This window comes from Pleurodeles waltl, chromosome 5 (assembly GCF_031143425.1).
Source record: "Pleurodeles waltl isolate 20211129_DDA chromosome 5, aPleWal1.hap1.20221129, whole genome shotgun sequence".
Classification (NCBI taxonomy): domain Eukaryota; kingdom Metazoa; phylum Chordata; class Amphibia; order Caudata; family Salamandridae; genus Pleurodeles; species Pleurodeles waltl.
This window is the reverse complement of record NC_090444.1, coordinates 609,062,374-609,086,499: the sequence shown is the minus strand read 5'-3', so window position 1 is coordinate 609,086,499 and position 24,126 is coordinate 609,062,374. Positions and strand designations below refer to the sequence as shown.

Sequence of the window (24,126 nt, the reverse complement as noted above, 5' to 3'; positions counted from 1 at the left end):
AGAATAAGTAGAACATTCAATCGCAGTTTCACACAAAATGTCTGTTTTTTTTATGAATTGTAAACCAAAGTCTTTCAAGCTTCTTAAACCACCCTTGCTTCATTATTTTAAGTCCTCAAGTAGTCATCCTTTGTAATAACTAGAACCTTACCTGTAAATTTGTAAAACCTTTTTCTAGCTCAGAAAGTATATACAAATACATTGTTAAAATTGTAAACAACACAATAGGACTAAGTACTAAAACGAGGTATGGGGGGATGCAAAGTCTATAAAGAGGAAATTGGATACAGATCAGATTAATGTTTTTTTCTTAACCAAAATACTAATAGTCTCCTCATGAACGGCACTCAGAGTTTCGAATGAAGGGTGCCAGTTTTCACAACCATGCACATCTGAGGAACCCAGAGAAAGAACTGAATCTATCGACTGTGCTGCACAGCAGAGGAAAAATAAATAATACAGTAAACATTAATTCTTTATAATTTATTTACTTTTTTAACAAAAGTTAATATCTATAAAATTTCTTAATGTAACAACTGCATCAAGATTATCTTCGGCACCAAAATCAATATGCAGCACTGTTCATGCTTGTGGAAAACCAGAGCAGAGCTTCATAAATACTTATGTAGATATCTATACAGAAATTACAAATAAAACCCTCTAAATCTATTGACAGAGAACGAAGAAGGAAAGAAATTGCACTTTTAGGCTGTGCTAACTCTCAGCAGCGGGTTCACATAGTTGTCCAAGACAATATTGCCTAAGAACCATCATCTAAGAAATCTAACCTTAGCCATTTTCTAAAAAGTGTTTTGTAAAGGACAACAAAAAAACCTGCATTTCAAATCGCACAAGAGGTTCGTTTAGCTGGCTTGAGGCAGCACTAACTAGTGTAGAAACAAATTTCGATTACAACCATAAAACTACCACAATAAATGTGGCTTCTACAGATGTCTGGTAGTTCACATCACAATGCATTAAAATGCAAGGTCTTCTTTTGGTTAGCACTTCTATTTCAATCCTTTAGCACAACAGTTACTACTCCATTATGAGATATATTAGTGGAGTGCTTAGCTTGCTCACTTTATTCAGATAGTGCTTAAATTGGGCACTTCATTCTTAGGCCTTAAACCAGTAAGTTTAAAAAAGGTCATTTAAAACAAACACAATGTCATTAACACCATCCTTCTCACATGTAAAATGTTACAATTTAAAAAGTCTTAAAACAAAACCTAGAAACGTATTTGATACAAATTTATTTGCTATATTTGCTTAAATTATATACATATATATGCGTAATACAGACCACAGGCATAAGGAGGGTACTGTACAAAACATTATCCCCCACAGCCCTTTGTGTTAAACTCTGTATCATTCTAAACATGAATGAAAAGTAACAGTACAGCACATTCCCACCAATGCCTCAGACACCAGTGTACAAGGATAGAAAGTAAATATATAACAAAAAGATGGGATAAATCAACAAAGGCTTCTTAGTCTTGAATTCTTCTCCAGCTAGAAGCGAAGCAGCACTGTATGCAGCCCAAAACACACCAAAAAGCTGTTAAAAAATACAAAAAGCAGTAACTGTGAATGCACATTAACATAAAATCAGACCAGTCAAAAATCTTAAATCATTTCATTTACTGTATGTAGACATTTCTATTTTGTTAAATAACTTAGATACCAACAACGTATTGCTCGTTTGTTTCACGGGCCTTTTCATAGTACATTTCCTGCTCAATTTCTCATGTTTAGCAATATCTTTACGCGATTTTTCATCTGTGAGTCGACTGTAACTATTTTAGTTGCTTGATAGTGAGACAATATCTTATGGCTGCCTTTTTGTGATTGCTACTGTACAACTGAGAGAGGGACTGCCTTAATTTGCTACCTTGATCTCTAAGTCTTGGGATATTCACTTGTCTATTTTAAATGGTGGGCAAAGCAAGAATTGCAAACATGCAACAAAGCTAATGCTTATTTAAATCAATCAATGTTTTAGAAACATTAAGGCTATAGGTGAAGCTGCCTAACCATTGCTCACCAACTTTATCTGAAGGGTAAATAAATACGGAGGGGCGTAAAGGAAAATTTAAATATCCCACCCACTGACAAAGAGACTCAACAGTCAAAGTCACAAAGAGGCAATTCAAAACAAGACATTGTATTACAACTCCTTGGTGTATTTGGTTATTCTGTAATTTAATGATTAGTAACTGATTAATAAGAGTTAGTAAGGTATTTCAACCAGACACTGATTGCCTTCTTTGGGATGGCAGAAACGAGATCCTATGGCCCACACATTAACTTAAAACTGCAGAAATCAAAGAAAAAGGCTACCTCAGAAGATCAGTTTACATTTTAGAAACACCAGCTATTACATTTTTACGTACCAAAATCAGACATAATGATTGATTAGAGGCGATGTGAAAACTGTATCCATTAACTATCTGCAACACAGCTAAATGCTGCTGAAGATGTTGGGATTCTGCACACTCACTACCACTTGATTTTCAACAAAGAATTGTTTATAACATGATAGCACAATGCAGTTTTAGATATACTCTGGAAAAGGAATATTGACATGATTAAAAGGGCTAATTCAATACCCATCATGTGAATTGTAATATCGACTGATATAAGGTGCTCCGGTTTGGATAGTATTTCACAAGTCATACATACATAGGAAGTGTTTAATAGTTCTACATTATCTAAGAGGATACTAACAGGTACAAGTGGTTACCCAAAAAAACATGAATGAAGCATCTAGTGGATGTATCCTAAGCATCTTTATACCTAAACTGCTAAGAAATAGTCACCCTTGCCAATATTCCCAAATAATGTAATCTACACACTACAGAGAATATTTCATATTGTTCTGTAGTTTCTCAGCCAACAGCACGTTTAGTGAAGTTTTCTGATTCAAGGGAGCTGACAAGATAAGGGGAGAGCTACTAGACAATGATTCATATAAAACCTTTTCAGGACATTATGATTCATTCTGTCAGCAGCAAGAAAAATGGACACAACGTATCAATGAAACAGCTACTGTAAACAAAAAAAACACATTTACTGAGTTTTAGAGAGTGTAACAAATCAGGTTAAGCAGAATCGATGAAGACCATACAGATAACATATAAAGAGATTTAATTAAAATCTGTAACTGCAAGAGTACAGCTATGTGAATGTGCCCTTTAAATGTGTTAGTATGTGCAAGACAATAATACACAGAAGTGCACAGAAGCTAGCACCATGAGTTTTAAACATATAACCTCGCACAATTAACAAGTAACAGCTTAGATGAGTTTTTATGTAAGAACGGATAACTTTCACATTTTCAACAAGCAATAAGGAAGGATTGTACAATACTTAACAACGTAGTACAAAATGCAATTAACATCCATTCTATTATATAAGCAATTCTAGGCATGGGGAGCCAGATTATGGGTCTCAACCAAAAGGCATCACAAATACAGGGGCCGCATTAGAACATCATTAGTTAGATGGAGTGCCAAGGACACCCTGCTTCTCAGTGTAATATGCACAACCCAACATGTTAAATCTGTTATTGAAAAAACAGATCAATGAGGCCTAGTGTCATGTCCATTTAGGGTTTGTAACTCAAGCTACATTTTGTCCCATGACTCACTTTGGGATGCTTTCTATGGTCCCTGGCCTTTTCTCTGTCGAGGGCCACACTTTCCAGCTCAGACCACTTTTCAGTGCTTGGACAGCCACTGTATCAGTTAAGGGCAAGGGGCAAGGGTTCTTTTCCTTTTTCCCTGGATTACTTTTGTAGCAAGTAATGGTTAAGTCCAGGAATTTAGAGTCAGCTCTCGAGATTTAGAAGGCCTACAGAGACCCACCAGACCACATTCAATCCCGCTACGGTTGCCATGTCCAGTAATATGTAATATGGTACTCAAAAACGTAGGGCAATGGGTTTTGCCCACTTAATCTGCCCAGAATTTTCTTCTTTTTGATCACCTGGTTTTGACCTTTTTACTGTGGGTGAGCCTCACAACTGTTGACTCACCCCACAGTAAACATACTGTAAATTGGCTGCACGCGCTTACTGCCACTGTCCTTCTTTTAAGATGAGGCCGCTGTGACGCAGCAAGGGTAAGGTGCACTTGACTGGTTACAATGAATATGCTTGCTCATGTGTGAGGGCTGTGCGTGTGAGACTTCTGTCACGCACAGCCTGGTAACTGCACAGGTGGGACTCTGCAGGACAGGATATTGACCTATGGTAGGCCGCAAAATGTGCACATATAAGGAAAGTAGATATGGTATACAATCTTGTCTGCAGTGGCACTCCATTATACATATAGGAGGAAGACTGCCTTAGAGTGCACTTTTGCTTTGCTTTTTGCTATAGAGTCCAGTGACGTATCAAAACAGGGTGGAACATGTATGCCAAACCAAAATCTGAGAGTTCCAAGAAGATATCGGTACAGCTCATGAGTCATCCAGGATCGTCATAATTCTCTGGCTCAGTTCACAATCGGAGCCCAGGCCTTTTGTCACACTGCTGTGCCCAGTTAATTAAATTTCTCTCCAGCAGCAGGAACAAAGGCCTCGCCACACAAAGGGAGCAATTAACAGTGCTTCATTCAACTCCTGAGGAGGAAAGGGGGAGGGTGAAGGATCTACATCCATCAATTAGCCGCCACCCTGTACCAGGGATGGGCCAGCCCAAGTCCACTAAACAAAGGAGGGGGCTCTGCTTTGAAGTTTCTCTTGGAAAAGGCCCTGGTAGTTATGTCAGTGAGGTGTGGAGCTGAGGTCCCCAGAGGAGATGTGGCCAGTGACTCCTGAGTGACAATTTTGAAACGTCCCAGTATGCTGGGCAGGAAGATTGAGACAAGGGTGGAGAGGTGATTGGTCCCAAACTTTCAGAACTTATCGTTCCCACATAAAAAGTCTTGTACAAGGGGGATAGCTCTCTCTTGGTTGTGCTCTTTACTGGGCACTGGGACTGGAGGCAGCAGCCATGGATGACTGGAAGGAGGAACCCCTATGATATCCATTGGGACTAAGGACTCTGATGCTCTCCCAAGACAAGGGAAGCTGGTCCCTTTAAACTGCCTAAGGAGCAAAATGAGCCAAGGATCGAGCAAAATGACTCAATGGGACGTGAGATACAGAAGGAAAAATTATATGACCTGTGACCCCCTCCCTCCCCCAATGCTCCACCCTCCTGCCCCCACCCAGCATGGTCATAAAGCATGTGGAGGTCCACTGCATAATTGTTAAATACCCCAGGGTGGGCCAGGGCCCAGGGAGTGAGGCCCGCTCCCTGGAGCTCTGAGGGCCCAGGGATCACACCTCTGGGCTAGATTTAATTTACGGGGCCCAAGACCCCAGACTCTGGCCGTTCCACCACAGTAAAAGAAGCGGGGAGAGTTGCCACACTCACCCAAGATTTCAGAGGTGGGGCCTAGGATCCCCCACACCAGGCCCTGATGTGCACTGCTGCCTGAAGAGATACCACTGTGCTCCATCAAATGAAGGAGGAGGGGGCCTGAGACCCCCATGTCCTTGCAGTGAAGGGACGGAAGGAGGACCATTAGAGGTGGGCCTGCCCTGCTCATTGTGCCAGTGTCTGGTGGGAGCGAGAGGCCACCACAAGAAGCAACGCTCTTCCAGATAAGGAGAAACTGCAGGCACCTGCAGCAGCATGGGGGTGTGCTGCTCACACTGGGAGCTGGCGAGGCAGCAAGGGTGGGCTTCCTTGGGCTACCCCAATGTTGGAGCACCCTCAAGCTTAAAACAAAATAAGTAAATAAAAACTAAAACAAAGAGGAAACCAGCAAGCTGTGTGGTTCGAGGCCACATCACACATCAAAAGGAAGCGGCTGAGCCATTCAATAGAAATGCAAACATTCTCGGAAGAGAACGCCACATAATGCTCTGGTGGTCTGTACTAAACTTAAAGTTCTGGCAAACATGGTGGCCCCCAGGATGGCAGGGACACCACTAATGCATCAAAGGAAATGTGGAGGGGGTGCTCAAGGAATGCAGCAGCATTCCATAATGCCTAAAGGAATTTACAAAAGTGATAACCCTAAGTGTCTAGGGTCCACAAAAGAATGACCACCCTGAGCTTTCCCTAGGGTATCACTCACACCCAAGGCTGGAGCGTGGGCTATCCAGCTGGGAGTTCAGCAACCTCTAGGGCCTGAGTATATGGCTGCAGGTTGTGTGGCCTAAAGACGGGTAAAAAAAGACACAGAGACATGGTGGATGTTCGGAAATCATTTATTAAAAAATGATTGGCATATGGATTTGAACAATTATTTATTGATAAGTGTTCTTCATGATGACCTGGCAATGCCGTCTCTATAAGTATTATTCACTATGGGTTTAAACAATGCTTTATTCAAAGATATTAATGACGGTTTTATCTCAAAGGCTGTTGATATTATTCACTATGAGTTTAAATAATGCTTAATTCAAAGATATTACTGACAATGATTTATTTAAAAGGCTTACTTATATGCCTGAAAGCCTGCAAAATTGTATTAATGATTTCAATTCCTGATTATTCTTAGTAAGTGCCGAGGAGGCTGTTATGCTTTATTACTGATAATGTGGGCACATGATTGTAATGCTTGTTTATTCATAATACGAGCAGAGGAAGTATGTTTACTGAAGTCTGTGACACGTAACTGTAGGCTTGAAATGGAATACCATTGACTGGATGTTGTTGCTACCCCATATATATGGTTATGTGCTGTACTGTATAAGAAAAGAGGTACTATGAATTCTGGGCCATGACCCTCTAGGGGTCGAATATAATGTTGCAAAAGGTGTTTTTTCACCAGCCTTGTGTATGTTTATAAATTACTGCATAGTATTGAGTAGTGTGTATAATAAATGTACTTTTACTTTTCTAAAGGAAAAGCACAGACTGGAACCTTATTTATTGATCGTTAATATTAAGTGTCAGCAAGTGGTGATTACTAGCCCACACCACCTCCCTTGAGTAGGCCTTGGACTGCTCGGTTTTGCTACCCTGAGAGAGTCAAGTGCTACAATGGGGTGCTTGGTTTGCAGTGGAGGGTGAATGTGGACCCATTACGTGTGCAGGCCACACACTTTATAGCCTGTTTACTTACATTAACCTTACTCAGAAGGCAGTCATTTGCGGACAATCCCAAAACATGTTATCAGATAAATGTCATCTATGGCATTCAGAGTTAAAGTTGGCAACTATTTTTCAGTGGTTTGGGGGTCAGGTAGGCCTTACGCAATACAATTAAATGAATATATCTGAATCTTGAATTAAGGAAAGTCATATAAAGGTATTCCAATGTCCTGCCCCATTCCTTTTCACTGAATGTTATGCCTACGTAGGATTCCCAATTGCCCCTCAGTCTCTCCATTTTAATGTGAGCAGCAGTCCGAACACCTTTAAAAAGTCAAGTAATGAGTCTTCTGTCCGATCCCATAAAATACAATGTTTGGACATGTGTGTGCACAGCGGCCTCAATGACTAATACCCCAGTGAGTGCACACCACAGCCATTAGTTTCATATGTTAGCAACTGCCCTGTGTGTAAGCCATATTGTTTCATAAAGTATTTTGTAAGGAATTGAAGATCTGTCTTGCAATAACTCCCCCTAATGACTGCATGCCCAGCTACTCCCAGGACTATAAAGCTGCCTTTGGAATGTCCTAATTGGGATCCGATATACTATAGAAACAAATACATGATACATTGAGAATTTTATATTTACTAATGTCTAAGCCCTCTTTTGCAGTGTAGTGCCAGTAGAAGTAGGTAGTTAGATTTCCTAGGTGGGATAGAGGCAGCTAAGAAAAGATGTAATTCAGTGAGTTGCCCATCAGACACAGAGAGACCCATTGAAGCAGGGCAGCCAGGTAATAGGGCCCCACAAACCCCTTTGACTTGTGCGCAGTTTGAATTTGGCTAATAACACCCTATGCCTGCCAGAGCCACAAGTCAGATCACCAAGGAGCACTTTCTGCTTTCTGAAGAAGCTCCTTCGGAGCTGGAGTAGTAACTTCGAGAAGTAGAACCACAGACATGGTAGCGTAACCATTTAATCTAAAGCAATCCCAAGAATAGTAGATATAGGAACTGTCTTTTGTGATCTCTATGCTGCTACAGCCTTACTGAGATTGCCACTCAAGAGTTCATGATCACAATGGAAAATCTTAATGCCAGGATACCAAAATATTGGTCCCCATGTAATTGTGTAAGTGGGAAGCAATGAGAACACAAGGTTTTAGTTCAGCTGATCCGACCTAAGTTTAAATTCTTCTATAATATGGGAAATAAAACAGATGTCGGCCCATACATCCCTAATATACAATGATACGCTTTCTGCATACAAGGATACCAAATAAGTGATGTCTGTAAGTGGGATACATCAGTCCTCTCCTCAAGCAGCAATGTTTTGAGGCTAATGTATTCATGGCAAAGGCAAACAAGGGGGACAAAGGCCACCCGTTGTGTGCCTTTATTAACCTTAAATATGGCAAATTAAAGAGCCCATTTTGACCCTTGCACTTGGCTCTGTAATTTAATCTATTGGATCATCTTATTATCCATGCCAAATTTGTGCTACATAGCAAATATATACAGCTGCAAGAGTATATTGAAAGCCTTCTCCATGCTTAACACCAAAAATGTTGAATAAAACCAAATGTGTGGTGCTCTATCTAATATTTGGTGTAACCCGCAAGTAGTAAATGTAGAATGGATCTCTCTTTTTGTGTAGCCTGTGTTCTCAAAGGAGAAGTGGATGGCTATTAGAGGAGCTGCAGATTTCTGTGCTTACTGGTTGAGCTAGAAATAATCTATCAGAGCTATCTGATTCAGTGTGGGTGTTAGCTAGTTATAATCCTGATAACACAACTTCTCCATTATTGAAGCATGTTTCTTCTTGGCCTTGGCAACAGCATGTCCACTATCTACACTCTCTGCAGCATCAATCTCGAACTGCCTCAAGAATAGTTCTAACTTCCCCAACTCGTGGTCTATCATTTGTTTAGCACTACCATGGATTACATGCATAGTCCCTGGATTACTACTTTAAATGCCTACCACTCAACCCATGCGGAGGCAGTGGAGCCTGGTCCCTTTTAGTTCGATGAGGTGGGATTATTGAATAAATATGATATGCACACTCCTGCACCTGACACAGGGGTATATGTCTCTTGCTCAAAGTATGCATGCCCCAGAAATTCCAGGTTATTAGGATCAGTTGGTTACTTAGAGCCATTGTGAAACCAATATTATACAAAGGAGAGCGAATATTAAAATCAGCTGTGAGACACACCATGCCATTACGAGAACCCCATTGCTCTAGTGTTGCTGGTGATGTAAGCTCAATCCTGTTTTAAGATAACTGACTGCCCATCCCAGGGCAGATTGAAAATATTCAGCCATCCAAACTGAAATAGACACAGGCATGTAGAACAAAGCAATTGCTTTCCTCAGTTATGGGGTGGTGAAGCAAGGCATTGTGCAGGCCATCAAGGTATGCATTATACAAGTGGAGCTGCAAATAGTGAGACTGGTACATTTGACAGTAACTGGGTGAAAAAGGGTAATACGTAATCCCTGAAATACAACTGCAGTCACCAACGGTAGATGATCGGGAGTGTTGCCGTGCAGATAACAAAATTCTATTGCTATACTGGCCAGATTTCGAATCATCTGCTAATAGGCCATCACATTGGTGTGAAGCTGCTTCCGTAGCCAGGGCAGCCTGTTTACTTCCACAGACTTGTAATACATTGGGGTGAAAAGGTGGGTTTGTTGATTCATCAAAATTGTCAATTCTGCAAGGAGGATGAAGGTGTTTTGCAGGCCTAGTAAAATTTGGGAAGAGTATTATATTATTATAAAAAGCCAAGAAGCAACCAGCTTTTCGGGATCACTGTAGAATAAAGACTCAGACCAGATAATTTAATAGTTTGCAACTACTGGTTTTGGATGCACTGGAACAGAGTCCTCTACTGTAAAATAGCTTAGATAGTCTTTTCGGCAGCACCTACTCAGAAAACCACTTTTCGATGAAAAATGTTTAGGGAGTGAGCACTTTAGCACTGGTTAGCAGTGGTAAAGTGCACAGAGTACTAAGGCCAAAAAAAATGAATTAATCAGAAATAGGAAGGGTGAAGGCAAAAGGTTTGAGGATAAACCTGCAGAGAGGGTCGGTCCAACAATTAAGCTTAGCACATTGCTACAGAATGAAACTATGTATTTCAGATGCCTGTGTTGTTTTCTGATTTGTGTAAAACCTGCCTCTCTGCTGCCTCTGTTTGAGTGGCCTTACAGCATATGCTTGAAACTGGAGAGTTTGGAGGGTTTCCAGCTGTGTAGACTGGAAAAGTTTGGTATGTGAAAAGTATGTTTTGGCTGATATTTTAATAATGATTTCTCCTGCCCCAATGTTTTCCCCTCTTCTTCCTCTTGTATCCTTTCCCGTAAGTCCTTCACTTCATTTTCCAAATTGGCGATAGTTGTCTTGTGTTTCAACTAGCTTCATTAGCACACCCCTATGCAACTAAGGCCTGTTCTTCAAATAGGGCTATGGGCTCTTTACTACTTGGCCTTAATCTTTCTTTTAATGAACACACAGTTTAGTATGGGTCATGACTACTGCAGAGTTCAATTGTTGGGAGCGGGTGCATTATCCCAAAGAGGAATTGAGGAGTGCAGAGAGAACTTTCCAGGAGCCAAGTTTCTAATCAGCCAAAGACAAATGTGGGGATAATCCTATCAGATGTTTTGAAACTAAGGCATGATCTGTGAAAGACCAAACAGTAAAGAAAACAAGGAATGAATAATTTACTTCTACAGTAGCCTGAAGTAAGTTTATCGACAAAACCAAGCTGACCAAAGATCACAGATTCAAGAGGTAGGTGTAGTCTGGGGGGATTCAGGGAATAGAATTATTGAGCTTATACATTGTTCTGGATACTGTTATTTGCCTTTCTGGAGTCAATATTTGCCATTTGAATGTTTTCATTCTCCTTAAAACCCCGGCTCCTTCCTCCCTGTGGAAGGATAGTCCAAGGTGCGTCCTCAGCTGGTTGTCAATGTGTTTAATTTTGAGGTAGGATTGTATATATTTGACTATAAAAATTGTTAGGCAATACCTCTAAAGAAGTTACCACCTGTGATGAAGGTCATCTCTTTTCAACAGGACCTATCCCAGAGCCTCTTCCCTAAAACCCTTCTCCTACACCTTACTGTGGTCTGTTGGAGTAAATACAACATTACAACGTACATCAAGGAGCCGTAGGTTACATTCTGCTCCCACAGAAGTATTCAAGGGCCTTGACAGGAATGGTGTTAATATTAGTTAACATTTTTAAGGAGTTATACATTAGTTAAATGCATTATCTGTCGCCTTAACGTTCTTTGTAAGAATTGAAAATGACTATATTTTTATCCCTTTCTCCTGAGGTACTGGCCTTTCATCAAGTCATCCGAGCCTTATTTAAATATATCATTGGTCTAAACTGAACATGCTTCTATATGAGTGGTTTGAAATTATATTGGATCTCTTGTAACAGTAATTGATTTAACATGACAAATAACCTCCAATAATGCTTTGAAATATAAAATATATGCCATGTTTAATATGAATGCACAAACACGTATTTCTTCAATGTCCAGCCATTGGGGCTTCTAGCTTTCTGAAAGGTCAATGAACAACAATGTGGTACATTGACTTGAACGCATATTCGTTTCGGAAACTGGAAAATTAACTCTATGATGCTCCTCAAATTCATAAAGCTTTCACAGAACTTTGTGATGAAAAAGTGAATATCTATAAAAGACAGATACTATTGTTTATATTAACACATCAGTATTTTCATCATTACATCTTACTCCTATCCACCAATATAAATGTCAAGACATCACATGTAATTGGTCTTTCAGTTGAATCCACATTAGGAATGGTGTCCACCAGAATACTGATTAATCTGTTTTGTCCAGGTTAAGTTTTTATTCCAAGATCAATAGAAAACTCATGATTTTGAATTAAACATCCACTGACAACGAGGAAGCTGACAGCAGATCCAGAAAATTATCTGCAAACGTGACTATTCTAAAAGCGCTATCTTCATCAGGCATATGTTTGATAAATTCAGAACCACTGAACACCTTGGCCCACTTGTGGGATACTACAATACTTTAATTGCCTATCATAACACATTGTATATTTTATCTTTTTGTAGAACTAATCATATAGTATGGAGTTGGGCTAGAGCCCTTTAGTTACGATTATGTAGCGCTATACAATATAAATACTGTGCATTTTTTCATGTAACTTGAGTGGTATTTGCTAAATCTACATGACATTTAACACACACTTTGTTACTCTAGCTGATGTCCTCGGTGTTAAATTTCATGCCGATTGGTCAATGTTGGGAAAACTGGATCCCCCAAATAAAATTAATCATTCCCGTAAGTAGCTGTGTTATGTCCCATATGCATTTCTGCTCTCCCTGTCAGCAAAAACTGCCAAACGGAATTACACCAAACAGGACATGAAGACATAACTTTACTTAGAACAGGTCCGTTTTATTTGGTGTAAATCTTTTCAGTAGTTGTTTTGTAAGAGAGTTAATCATATATCTGAACCATTAACTTTGCAAACTAAACAGCTCACAGACCACATTATAACATAAAAAGTTAATTGGGGAGGAGGGATTTCCAATTCTCCATTGATACGCCACCCCCATCTGGCAGTTACAACTTAAAACTAAAACCTCCCCACTTAATTGCATGATAGAAAGGTTTTCAAATGTGCGTAACAAAAAGATAACTTTAGAGTAGCCTAAACTCCAGGGTATCGGGACAAGAAAAAATGTAAATTCCAGGTCATGGTCCTTGAAGCTAGCTTCTGAATCATGAACCACTCACACTTTGGTTTTTGAACTTCAAAAAAACTATTTAAAAAAAATTAACCAACATATAAAAGGACTGAGCACACTGCATGGCATGCCACATGGCATGTGCCCTTGTGTCTGAGGGCCAAGCCGTCTGAGTGTGACAAAATGAGACGGCCTACGCTAACAATCAATATTGAATGGCCGAAGTCATTTCTGCAGCAAATACATGCATGGTACATGGCATCACCTAATGCCCTGCTCTGCCTGTGCAGCCTTTTCTGGGGCCACATGCTCTGAGCTCCTGGTTGTGCCAAGGACTCACAGAGCACAGCTGAAGGATGTCTCAAATCCACTGCATATGGTAGAAACCCCATAAAGGGTGGTAGCCTTGCCAAAGGTCACACCCTTTGACTAGAGCCCAGTGCAGAGTGTGTTATGGGGTTCTTCTTGGCAGAGGACATGGCTAAATTCGGAAGTTGAAACTGTGAACAAAGAGCCCACTATGCATGACTAATAACGTGTTCTAAGTTCATGAATACTGGGCAGATATGTGGCCACATTTATAGACCAAGAGCCTTATGTGCAAGGGCAGAAAGGCACAGGCAGTGAGTGCTAGGGGCTACACCGTTTAGATGCAGGACATGTCCAAAAGTTGCCCCCGATTGCACATGGCTAACTTGCTGGACCCACGTGGTCAAGGCATTCAAGGGCCATGGCCATGCACAAAGTCTGTGGAGCACGATCCAAGGCTAAAACAAGCAGGCTTCGGAACCATGTGATCTGGGTGCAGGGCCCGGCTGTGAGCCAGGCCATGGGGGTAAATGTTCACAGCCAAATGAAAGCAAACAATTGGTTCTGGTGTCTGCCTCTAGGCTAGTGATTTTGAAATGGGTGGGATGCACCTTTGAGGCTTTTTTGGCTACGTGGCTGATCAATGTGGTTGGTCATTGTTTCAGAGCATTTAGTACAGTTAAAATAACAACTGAAACAGATTTGGGGAAGCTCATTGATAGGGTATGTGCATCCTCCTGGTTATCTGTATCGAGAATTTGATGGGTCTGAGCAGGCTCAACTTACGAAGTGCCTGAACTGGAAACTAGTTCCTGCGTCACATCTTGAGAGAGGTGACTGCAACTATTCACACCATTGCGTGAGACATTCAGTATTTTATCTTCTGTGTTTTTATTGCCTTGCACACAAACTGCATGCAAAAGTAACACAGCTGTCATTTTAATCTTGTGTGGGTAAGCAAAGTACACACCTTGTTTTGATCTACATACTAGTATAAGTAGTATAGATGAGGACAACTTAGGCAAAACTTACATGGGAATATTTCCTTTTCTTAGAAAAATAAGAGAAATCCATACATTGAATACATTTGAGTCATTATATACAACCTGGTAAGGGGCAGATTTCTGATGCACAGAACCACAATTGCTTAAGTCACTCTGGTCTCCAATGAGGTGCAGTTTCTATTCTTTGGTCCTGTCAAATCACCTTGCGGAAACTCAGAGGTGGAAAAACACCTAATGTCTACAGCATGGGACATTGTGCATTTCAGAGTGACATAATCGTAAGTAATTGGGACTACGACTATAGTTGATGTCCATAAAAATGTATTAAAAAATGCTTCTCCAAAAAAATACACTAGATAGCAGGATGAGGTCCAGCATGTGCATCTAGAGTACACTTGCTCTACAAAATCATATTTTCAAAGGGATGGACTATTAGATAGTAAATGATGGTTACAAGATGTAGGAACAAAGCTTTGTCTGAACTTCCCGGAGTTTCTCTTCAAGTTACATAATTAAAAGCATTCCAACATTCTTTAAGCAAACAAGGAAAGTCACAGCTTTCAACAGTTACCCAACCAAATATATTTTTGCATTCATGCTACCCCCAACCACCTCGATAAGAGCTATTGATCGCAGTCTGTGGTAATGATCACACAGACTGCTGATATAGTAGATCCTTTTCACTACTGAAAAGTGGCACAGTTATTGGTAATGGTACATGATAACAGACTTGCCTAAGACATGGGTACGTGGACCAAACCGACTTTATGTGTGCTAAGTAATTTGCCCTTTCCACTGTCCATCCGTTAGGGTACAAGAAAGGTAAAGAAAATCCTGAAACAATACCTATTACATGAAAGATGGCGAAAACATATTCACGTTCCTGAAATGAAATCTGGTTAGTCAAGCTCATGATACACTGGGCACAATTGTTACACAATTCACCAGCAGATCAGGTTCGTACCAAGAAGATTATGCTGGATGCATGTTGGTTATCCAGAGATAGCTGACAGAGTTGTTCCCTCCCATAACCAACCCTTTTTGCTATTCGTATGGGACTGTTTCGCTGTTAGTTAAGCAGCATCACAGTGGCTATGGGGTCCATGCAATAGAGCAGAACAGCAAAACTGTTCCAATAAGCAGATGATATTCTCTTGACTTTGCCCTACCCAGGTTGTTAGTTTCGGTGGTCCTAAGCAGTAAAGAAGCATTCCAAACAGTAAAATGTATTAAACTTTAGGTTTAACGGTACCTGCATATTCTCACTTCTTGGATCAATACCAGCCAATATAATAATGCCACTGAGATGAATTGAGACCATATTCACACATCTGTGTGTTCATAACAAATGAAGCTGCATAAGGTACGTGCGACTATTCTGGCAAAAGTAAATGGTAGTGGCAAAGTCTCACTCCCCCGGGTTAACAACAGTATTAAAGATGATCTATCAAAGCTATAATTTATATTACATACACACTAGGGGGTGCCATACTTAAAGGAGAGGAATACTCTAAACAGGTGAAACTATGATTTATATTTGTAGCTTGAGAAACAGTACTTTTTAAATCTTCTAGCAAATGTAATGTTGGGATGAATATGTGCATAGGTAAGATAAATGTAATTAAAATGTATTTGTATCTCCTTTAGTCTATCTGTCCATTAGATTTTCAAGAAATTGCTAAAACATGTTTATTTTCCATCCTGGTACAAATCCTTCTGTTTGCAAGCAAAAATAATTTTAATTTTAGGTTTGCAAAAGTTCATTAGCTCTTGAGAGAAATGAAACGACTACTACTATGCCTGAAGTATCAGCTGAGGCAAAAAAAGTTAGCATAAAAATATGCCACTTGGATAACGTAAACAAACAAGTTACTTACCTTCGGTAACAAATTATCTGGTAGAGACATATTCTAATTGCAGATTCCTTACCTTACAATTTCCCTCAGGCGTCAAACTGGATCTGAAGATTTTTCTGCGAGCAGTACCTTTGCATGCCCTCAGGTGGCGTTGGTCGGCTCTGCATCTGTCATTGGCACCGTGATGATGTTACATATAGGCATCACCCCGGCATACTGACATCAGTTTCTTTTCACGACTTTCCACGCCAGAAGCGTGGAGCCATGAAGAACTGAGATGGGTGTGCCAGAACTAGGGCCCTCAAAGAGAGTCTCTGTCTCTAGAAATCAGCTTGCAGAGTGGGGAGGATCGGTGGGTCGGTCGGAATCTGCAACTAGAATATGTCTCTACCAGATAATTTGTTACCAAAGGGAAGTAATTTGTTCATCTGATAGAGACTTCGAGTTGCAAATTCCTTACTTTACAATAGATGCCCAAGCAATACCATCCTCAGAGGTGGGTCTGTGAACCAAGATCATACCAGGAATTCCTGCAGGGCCGAAACTGCCAAAATCGGCATTACTGCAGACTTGCCTGTCCAGGCTGTAGTTTGGTGAACGTGTGCAGGGATGCCCACGATGCTGCCTGGCAGATGTCCAGGACTGGAGCTCCGCATGCTAACGCAGTGGTTGCAGCTGTTGCTCTTGTGTAATGAGCACACAAACCCTCTGGGGGTTGCTTCTTAGCCAAAGCGTGGCACAGTTTGATGCAGAGAGCACCCAATCTATGGATGGGTTTCTTCTGCACCTCCCGTCCTTTCTTCGTACCCACATAACCCACAGAGTTGATCGTCCACCCATAAGTCTTTGGTATGATTGAGTTAGAACGGCAATGCTTTTTTTGGATCTAGACGGTGGAGCCTCTCCTCCTCTCTAGAAGGATGTGGAGGCAGATAAAAAGTAGGCAAGGTGATAGATTGGCATACATGAAAGGGCCTGACCACTTTAGGGAGGAAAGAGGCCCTAGTATGAAGCACCACTTTGTCAGGATGGACAGAGACGAAGGGTGGCTTTAAAGGGAGAGCTTGTAGCTCACTCACTCTCCGTGCAGAGGTAAAGGCCACAAGGAAGGCTGTTTATAAGGTGAGGAGCCGAAGAGGACAATTATGAAGAGGCTCAAAAGGAGCACACATGAGGAAATTCTACTGGGGCAATAAGAACGGGGTAGGCGAGAACATGTGGATAAGACTTTTAAGGAATCGTGCCACAATGGAAGATCTAAACAAGGAGAGTTGATTAGGAAGTCTGAGGTAAGCAGATATTGCAGACAATTAACCCTTAAGGGTGCCCAAAGCAGAACCCTGCTGGGCATGAGAGAGAATAAACAAGAGGACCTCAGAGAGAGGTGTAGAAAAGGGATCAACAGTTTTGTTGGTACACCATGCCACAAATTTATGCCAATGACAGGCGTATACCGTTTTGGTGGAGGGATGCTTGGGTGCCAAGATAACATTACAGACTTTGGGCTGAAGGTCGAAAGCTGTCAACTGCTGCCGCTGAATCTCCACACAAGAAGAGAGAGACTGGAGAGGTTCGGGTGGAGAACCCCCCCCCCCATGCTGCTGTGACAGAAGATCCTCCCGAAAAGGCAGTCTGTGAGGAGGATCGATGGTCATGCTCAGAAGCTCGGGATACTATACTCTCCATGCCCAGCTCAGAGCCACAAGAATTTCATGGGCCCAGTCATTCTTGATCTTCTTGAGAACGTCAGGAAGAAGTGGTATTGGCAGAAAGGTGCACAGGAGGCCAGAGTTCACTTGAGACGAAAAGCACCACAGGGAGTGCCACCTTGGAAACTCTAAAGTGCAAAACAGCTGACATTGCGCAACAGATCTAACTAAGGCTCTCCTCACAGCTAAAAGAGACCTTTTGCCACCTCAGTATGGAGATGCCATTCGTGATCGACCATGCATTGACGGCGGAGTTCATCTGCTCGGTGTTCAGAGAGCCCGCCAAATGTTGAAGCACCAGGGATATTCTATGACGTTCCAGCAAGGTCCAGAGACTCAGGGCCCCTTGACAAAGGGTCCACGACCCCACTCTGCCCTGCTTGTTGCAGTACCACTTGGATGGAAGAAATGCTTTCAATGCCAGCCTGACTGCCATGAGCTCCAAAAGGTTGAAGTCAAGCCCGGACTTCGCCGCAGACCAGATGCCTCGGCTCCCCACCTCTCCCATGTGGCTGCCCCTTCCCAGGAGTGATGCATTTGTCACTACTGTCTGACCTGGTTGGGGAAGGGAGAGAGATCTGCCTCTGACTCAATTTCAGTTTGTCAACCACCACTGCAGATCTTTCGCAATTCCCTCTGAGATATGGCCCATGTCGGATAGATTCCCCTGACACTGTGCCCACTGGAACTTCAGGTCCTACTGCAGAGTCGCATATGCCATCTGGCATGTGTGACCAGCAGGATGCAGGAGGCCATGAGGCCCAGAAGCTTCAGACTCATTTGCATCGAAACCCAGGATAGAGGCTAAAATATAGGTATCATAGCCTGAATATCCTGGACTCGCTGCTCAAGAGTATAAGCCCAAAATTGCACTGTGTCCAGAACAACTCTGATGAAAGGGAGCATCTGACAGGGAGTCCGGAGTAATGTCAGCATGTTTATAGTGGAGCTCAGAAAAATGCAGGAGGTCCGACATAGTCTGAAGGTGGCAGCCTGGGGTGAGCCTGCCCTCAACAGCCAGTCATCAAGGTAGGGGAAGACTGAAACCCATGGCAGGCGCAGATGAGCTGCAACCACGCCATCACTTTCGTGAACACCAAGGGGTGCTATTAAGGCTGAAGGGGAACACGGTGAACTGAAAGTGCACATGACCTACCACGAACCTCAAGTAACGTCTGTGGGCAGGCAGGACAGGATTATGGAAGTAAGCATCCTGGAAGTCCAGCACTACCATCCAGTCTCCTGGGACCAGGCCAGAAAGGACCTGAGCCACAGTGAGAATTTTTAACTTCTCTTCTTGGGAAAGGTATTGAGGGCCCGGAGGTCTAGGATAGGATGAAGGCCCTTGTCCTTTTTGGGCACCAGAAAGTAGCAGGAATAACAACAAAGACCTACATCTGGCACAGGAACCTTCTCTATGGCTCCCTTGTCCAAGAGAGCTGTAACCTCCTTGCGGAGAAGTGGCAAGTGATCATCCGATCATAGGAAGGTGGCATGGCAGGAGGAGTAGTCTCGAAGGGGAGGGTGTAGCCCCATTGCCGATTTGCTAAACCTAACTGTCCGCCATGATGGATTCCCAGTGGGGCAGGTGATGGTGAATCCTGCCACTAACTGGTCCGCGATGGAGCAATGGACTAGGAAGGCTTGGAGGCTGCAGAGGAGAGGGGGGGACTGGGCCGACCACCGACTCCCTGATCCATGGGACGTGGGTCCTCGGCCATGCAGAGTCTGGACAGCAAGTGCGGCACTGTGGCTGGAGGGAAATTGACGTGGTTGGGTGCCCATTCCATAGCCACAAAAGGGGTGAAAGGCAGACTGAGTGGGGCGAGGTGCAACTGCGATGCCAAGGGATCGAGCTGTAGTCTGGGACTCCTTAAAGCACCCAAGAGCGGAGTCTGCTTGGTCTCCAAAGAGACGGGTGCCATTGAAGGGCATGTCTATAAGTGATTCCTCGACATCCCCCGAAAAGCTAGAGGTCCTCAACCAAGCGTGGTGCCAAAAGGCCACTGTTGATGCAGTTGATCTGCCCAGTGAGTCCGTGGTGTCCCGTCCACATTGAACCGAAAACTCGGCTGCAATTCTCCAGTCAACAACAGCTTGGAAGAAAATGGCCCGGGCCTCCTTTGAGACCAGTGGCAGCAACTGAATTACTTTATCCCATAAAGTATGGGTGTAGAGGCCCAAAAGGCATGTAGTGGTCACGGACCGCAATGTCAGACTGGAGGAAGAGAACATTTTCTTCCCAAGTTGGTCGATTCATTTTGATTCCCTGCCCGGGGGTGAGGAAGGGAATGCGACAGAAAAGGAAGAAGAATAAATGACTAAACTCAGGCGTAGGGTGCAGGGTCAGGAATTCAGGGTTGTTAGGCGCGGGCCTATGGCAGCAGGCAATTGTCTTGTTGGCAGGAGCTCCTGTGCTGGGTTTAGACCATGTCCCCAGCAGGACATTACTGAGGGCCTCATTGAAGGGCAAGAAGGGTTCTGATGTAAAGGCCCCAGGCTGAAGCACCTCAGTCAGAAGGTTAGTCCTGATCGCCACTGAAGGCAACTCGAGTCCCAGGACCTCAGCCGCCCTCCTATCGCCCGACGCCCGGGACATCTTGTTTGGGGTCAAGGGCTACAAGTTTTTATGTTTACTTTGTCCTTGGGACAAGTAGGCCCAACCCCCTGCAGCACAAACCCTTTGGTTGCCTGATTACAGAGAGTGGAACTCTCTGCAGTTGAGTTAATGTGTTTCCAAAAGATAATGCTGTTCGAACTTGTATTTATGGTTCATTATTTGAAAGTCTTCATTATTAGGGTGAGTGCTGTAAATAAATGTTTTAAGGTCACACTTCACTACGGACGTTGGTTCCAGTACAACAAAAAAAAACGTGTATACACATGTTTGAAAAGTTTAGGCTATGAGGCTAAGTATAATGCTCCCAGAATGCTCTCTGATTATATGCAAATGAAGTGTCATTTAGTAAAATGTGTTGATGCATGCTAGTATTTCCCAAAAATATTTCTAATGGAAAATCAGTGTAACCATTTTCAACACGATTATGGGAAGCATGAAAATAAACAAACACTGACAAAGCCAACTGATCTGACATATTTTTATAAGTCTTTTAGTTTCATCAATGCGTGTCTTGTTTTGACATGGCTTTTGTAACACTTTATTGTTGTGGGAGCTACCAGGCCCTCAACATTGTAACAAACCCTGGCAAACCCCCCCCAAAAAGTTTTTGAACTCTCTAAAAGCACACCAGCGGCATAACAAAGGCCCCGCAGCCGCCCTCCAGGGGGCCCCTTCAGCATAGCACCTGCCCTGAGTGAGTCTGGAGAGGGGGCTCCTCCATGTTCTTTACAAAGGGGCACCCTCCAGTTTAGTTACGTCACTGATTGCCACTGTAGTTCCTGACACTGAACAAAACTACTTTGTGTGGCAATATGCTCCTTGTGGAAGAGCAGAATGCGATCACTCACAGTAAAGCCGGCCGAAAGAGAGAGAAATAGAAGTTTAATAAAAACTAAATGTCTTTGTTAACACCAGACCTAATTAGGGACCAAGACCCACATGTAGGTAGCTTTTTGCATGTCGCAAACAGCGACTTTCGCTGTTTGCGACATGCAAAAAGCACACTGCGATGCACAAACCCAGTTTTGCGATTCGGTAACCTGGTTACCGAATCGCAAAACGGGTTTGCGACTCTCAATTAGTAAGGGGTGTTCCCTTCCTAATTGCGACTCGCAGTGCAATGTAGGATTGTTTTGTGACCGCGAACGCGGGTGCAAACCAATCGCAGTTTGCACCCATTTCAAATGGGTGCTAACACTTTCGCAAAAGGGAAGGGATCCACATGGGACCCCTTCCCCATTGTGAATGTCACTGTAAACATTTTTTCAGAGCAGGCAGTGGTCCTGTGGACCACTGCCTGCTCTGAAAAAATGAAACGAAAACGTTTCATTTTTCATTTTTGTTATGCATCTCGTTTTCCTTTAAGGAAAACGGGCTGCATTACAAAAAAAAAACTGCTTTATTGAAAAGCAGTCACAGACATGGTGGTCTGCTGTCTCCAGCAGGCCACCATCCCTGTGAGGGCCGCCATTCGCGAGGGGGTCGCAAATTGCGACCCACCTCATGATTATTCATGAGGTGGGCATTTGCGAAGCCCTTGCGAATCACAGATGGTGTCAGGGACACCATCCTACATTCGGATTTGCGACTCGCAATTTGCAGGTCGCAAATCTGAACCTACCTACATGTGGCCCCAAATTCTTAAAGAAAGTCACAAAAGTGCACCCATGGTATATGTTGTACCCTATAAAATATTTGTGAACTGTATTTTAGCATGGGTAAATACGATGTGTAGATTTGCTCATGTAAAAATCTATTGAGCATTTGCAAGTTCATTTTCCCTCCAGACACTTTCTTCCCAACCCTGGAAGAAGTTCTAATTCTGCCATTGTCAGGAGTAAATGTCCAACCTTTCTTATTATGGGACAATATTAGAGAGAAGCTGGTAAAAATCTTTAAAACATGCAGATTAGTAGGTTTGCAGACTCAAAGGCATTCCAGCCCTAGAACTATTGCTTACTGCTTCCTCCAGCCCCAGTATGCAGATCTGCAGAAAGGTGGCAAAATAAGGAAATTGTTACAGTAGGGATTGAAACTGCAAGTATTTAAGCCCTACTATGGTAGTAGCCCTGGCATAATCAGAGAGGCTATTATCAGAGCACTTACATAATGAGATTGCTGCCATAATTTGTCGCCACACTACATGGCACCAAAGGGACAAGTAGATCTTTTTACAGGACAAGTAGATTTGAGAAGCAACCTGTCCACTGGACAAGTAGATATTTTAATAAATTCCACACCCCTGAGTAGGAGGCTCCCTCCTCCGTAGCCACAGTAGGGGGAGAAAGCATGCAAGAGTCAGGGGAAGTGTCCAACCCAGTGGCTTGACCCAATTCCTTTACCCAGTCCAAATTATGGTCTTCAAGCTGGTATTCTAGAGGGTCCAGTGACCACTCCATACTCTCACCGTACCCATACCAATAGGGTATGGGTACGGTGAGGATCCAACATGGGGAGTGATGTCCCAGTCAAAGTCGCAATTGGTGTCGAGTGACGTTGTTCCGCCTTCAGGTCAGAGTCGGGAATAAGTATAGGATCAATGTCGATTGTGGGCCTAACTGACGTCAGAAGCGTCGACTTCTGCACCGGCAATGGGGAAGGTCACAATAGCACAACTGCCGTCTGGTCGGATCCGGAAATGAATCCTGGGGTGACCTCTGGACCGGAAGCCGCTGGTATGGAACCCGAGGGAGCCCCCATTACCCTACTGGGCTCGAGGGCATCACAGGAGGGTTGGTATGCCCATATATGAGGTACATGGTCTCATAACACTCCCTGAGTTGGGCAGAGGTGGCTCCAGGTCCTGGAAACTCGGGGAGGTGAGGAGCCGAACACAAAGCAGGCTCTGAGGACCGAGGACTAGAAGGCAATGCTCCTCCCAGTCGCATCGGTCGAGCGACGGGGTTAAGTCGAAGAACGCATGTTCTTCTTCAAATTTTTTTTTCTTATGACCCGAATGTCCTGAGAACTTGGAGTGGGACAAGGACAAGTGGTGATGGCTTTGTGAACTAGCTCGTGGCCTTCCTATCGAGCAAGTCCGGGAGCGACTTGGAGCTGACCGCCGGGCTGCTATGAGCTTCAAAACCTTTGGTTCATGGCCTGGCAGTCAGAGCCCAACTTCAGGTCCTGGTTAAGCTCCAGATTTCACAAGCACACGAGGTGCGGATCCGTCACCATGCGGTGACATTAGTGACACGGCTTCAATCTGGTATTACGGGAAAACATCTTGATGCACCAAGAAGTCAAAAAGTTCAACAAAGGGGTTGAAAAGTCAGTCAAAAAGGGATTGAAGGTAGCTCTTTTCCAAATCTGCACGTAGGCTGGCAGAAAGAAAAGAACTGACATCCGCGTGCTAGGGTGGTGCCTATATATGACCAGGACGTCATCATGGCGACCACTATGCCAATGACAGACAGTTGACGAACGCCACTTGATGGCGCAGAAGGGTACTGTATAGGAAAGTGCCCCTTTTGGCATGGTTACTCCCCCCACTTTTTGCCTGGTATTGATGCTAACTTGATTGAGTATGTGCTGGGATCCTGCTAACCAGGCCCCAGGACCAGTGTTCTTCCCTAAAATGTACCATTGTTTCGACAACTGGCACACAACTAAGTCCCTTATAAAAGGTACCAGTGGTACCAAGGGCACTGTGACCAGGGAGAGTCCCCAAGGGCTGCAGCATGTATTATGCCACCCTAAGGGACCCCACATCAAACACATGCACACCGCCATGGTAGATTGTGAGTGCTGGCGGG

At 43.2% G+C, this 24,126-nt stretch overlaps 1 protein-coding gene across 1 annotated transcript in view; it reads right to left on the bottom strand.

Annotated features, from left to right (window-relative positions):
• Positions 1-468: 468 nt before the first annotated feature.
• The window catches only part of YIPF4 (Yip1 domain family member 4), a 165,690-nt gene continuing 142,032 nt past the window's right edge, over positions 469-24,126 (bottom strand). The window contains exon 6 of the mRNA XM_069234454.1: positions 469-1,561. Coding sequence (XP_069090555.1) covers positions 1,424-1,561 — 138 coding nt within the window. The 3' untranslated portion in view covers positions 469-1,423. The remainder of the gene's footprint in view (positions 1,562-24,126) is intronic.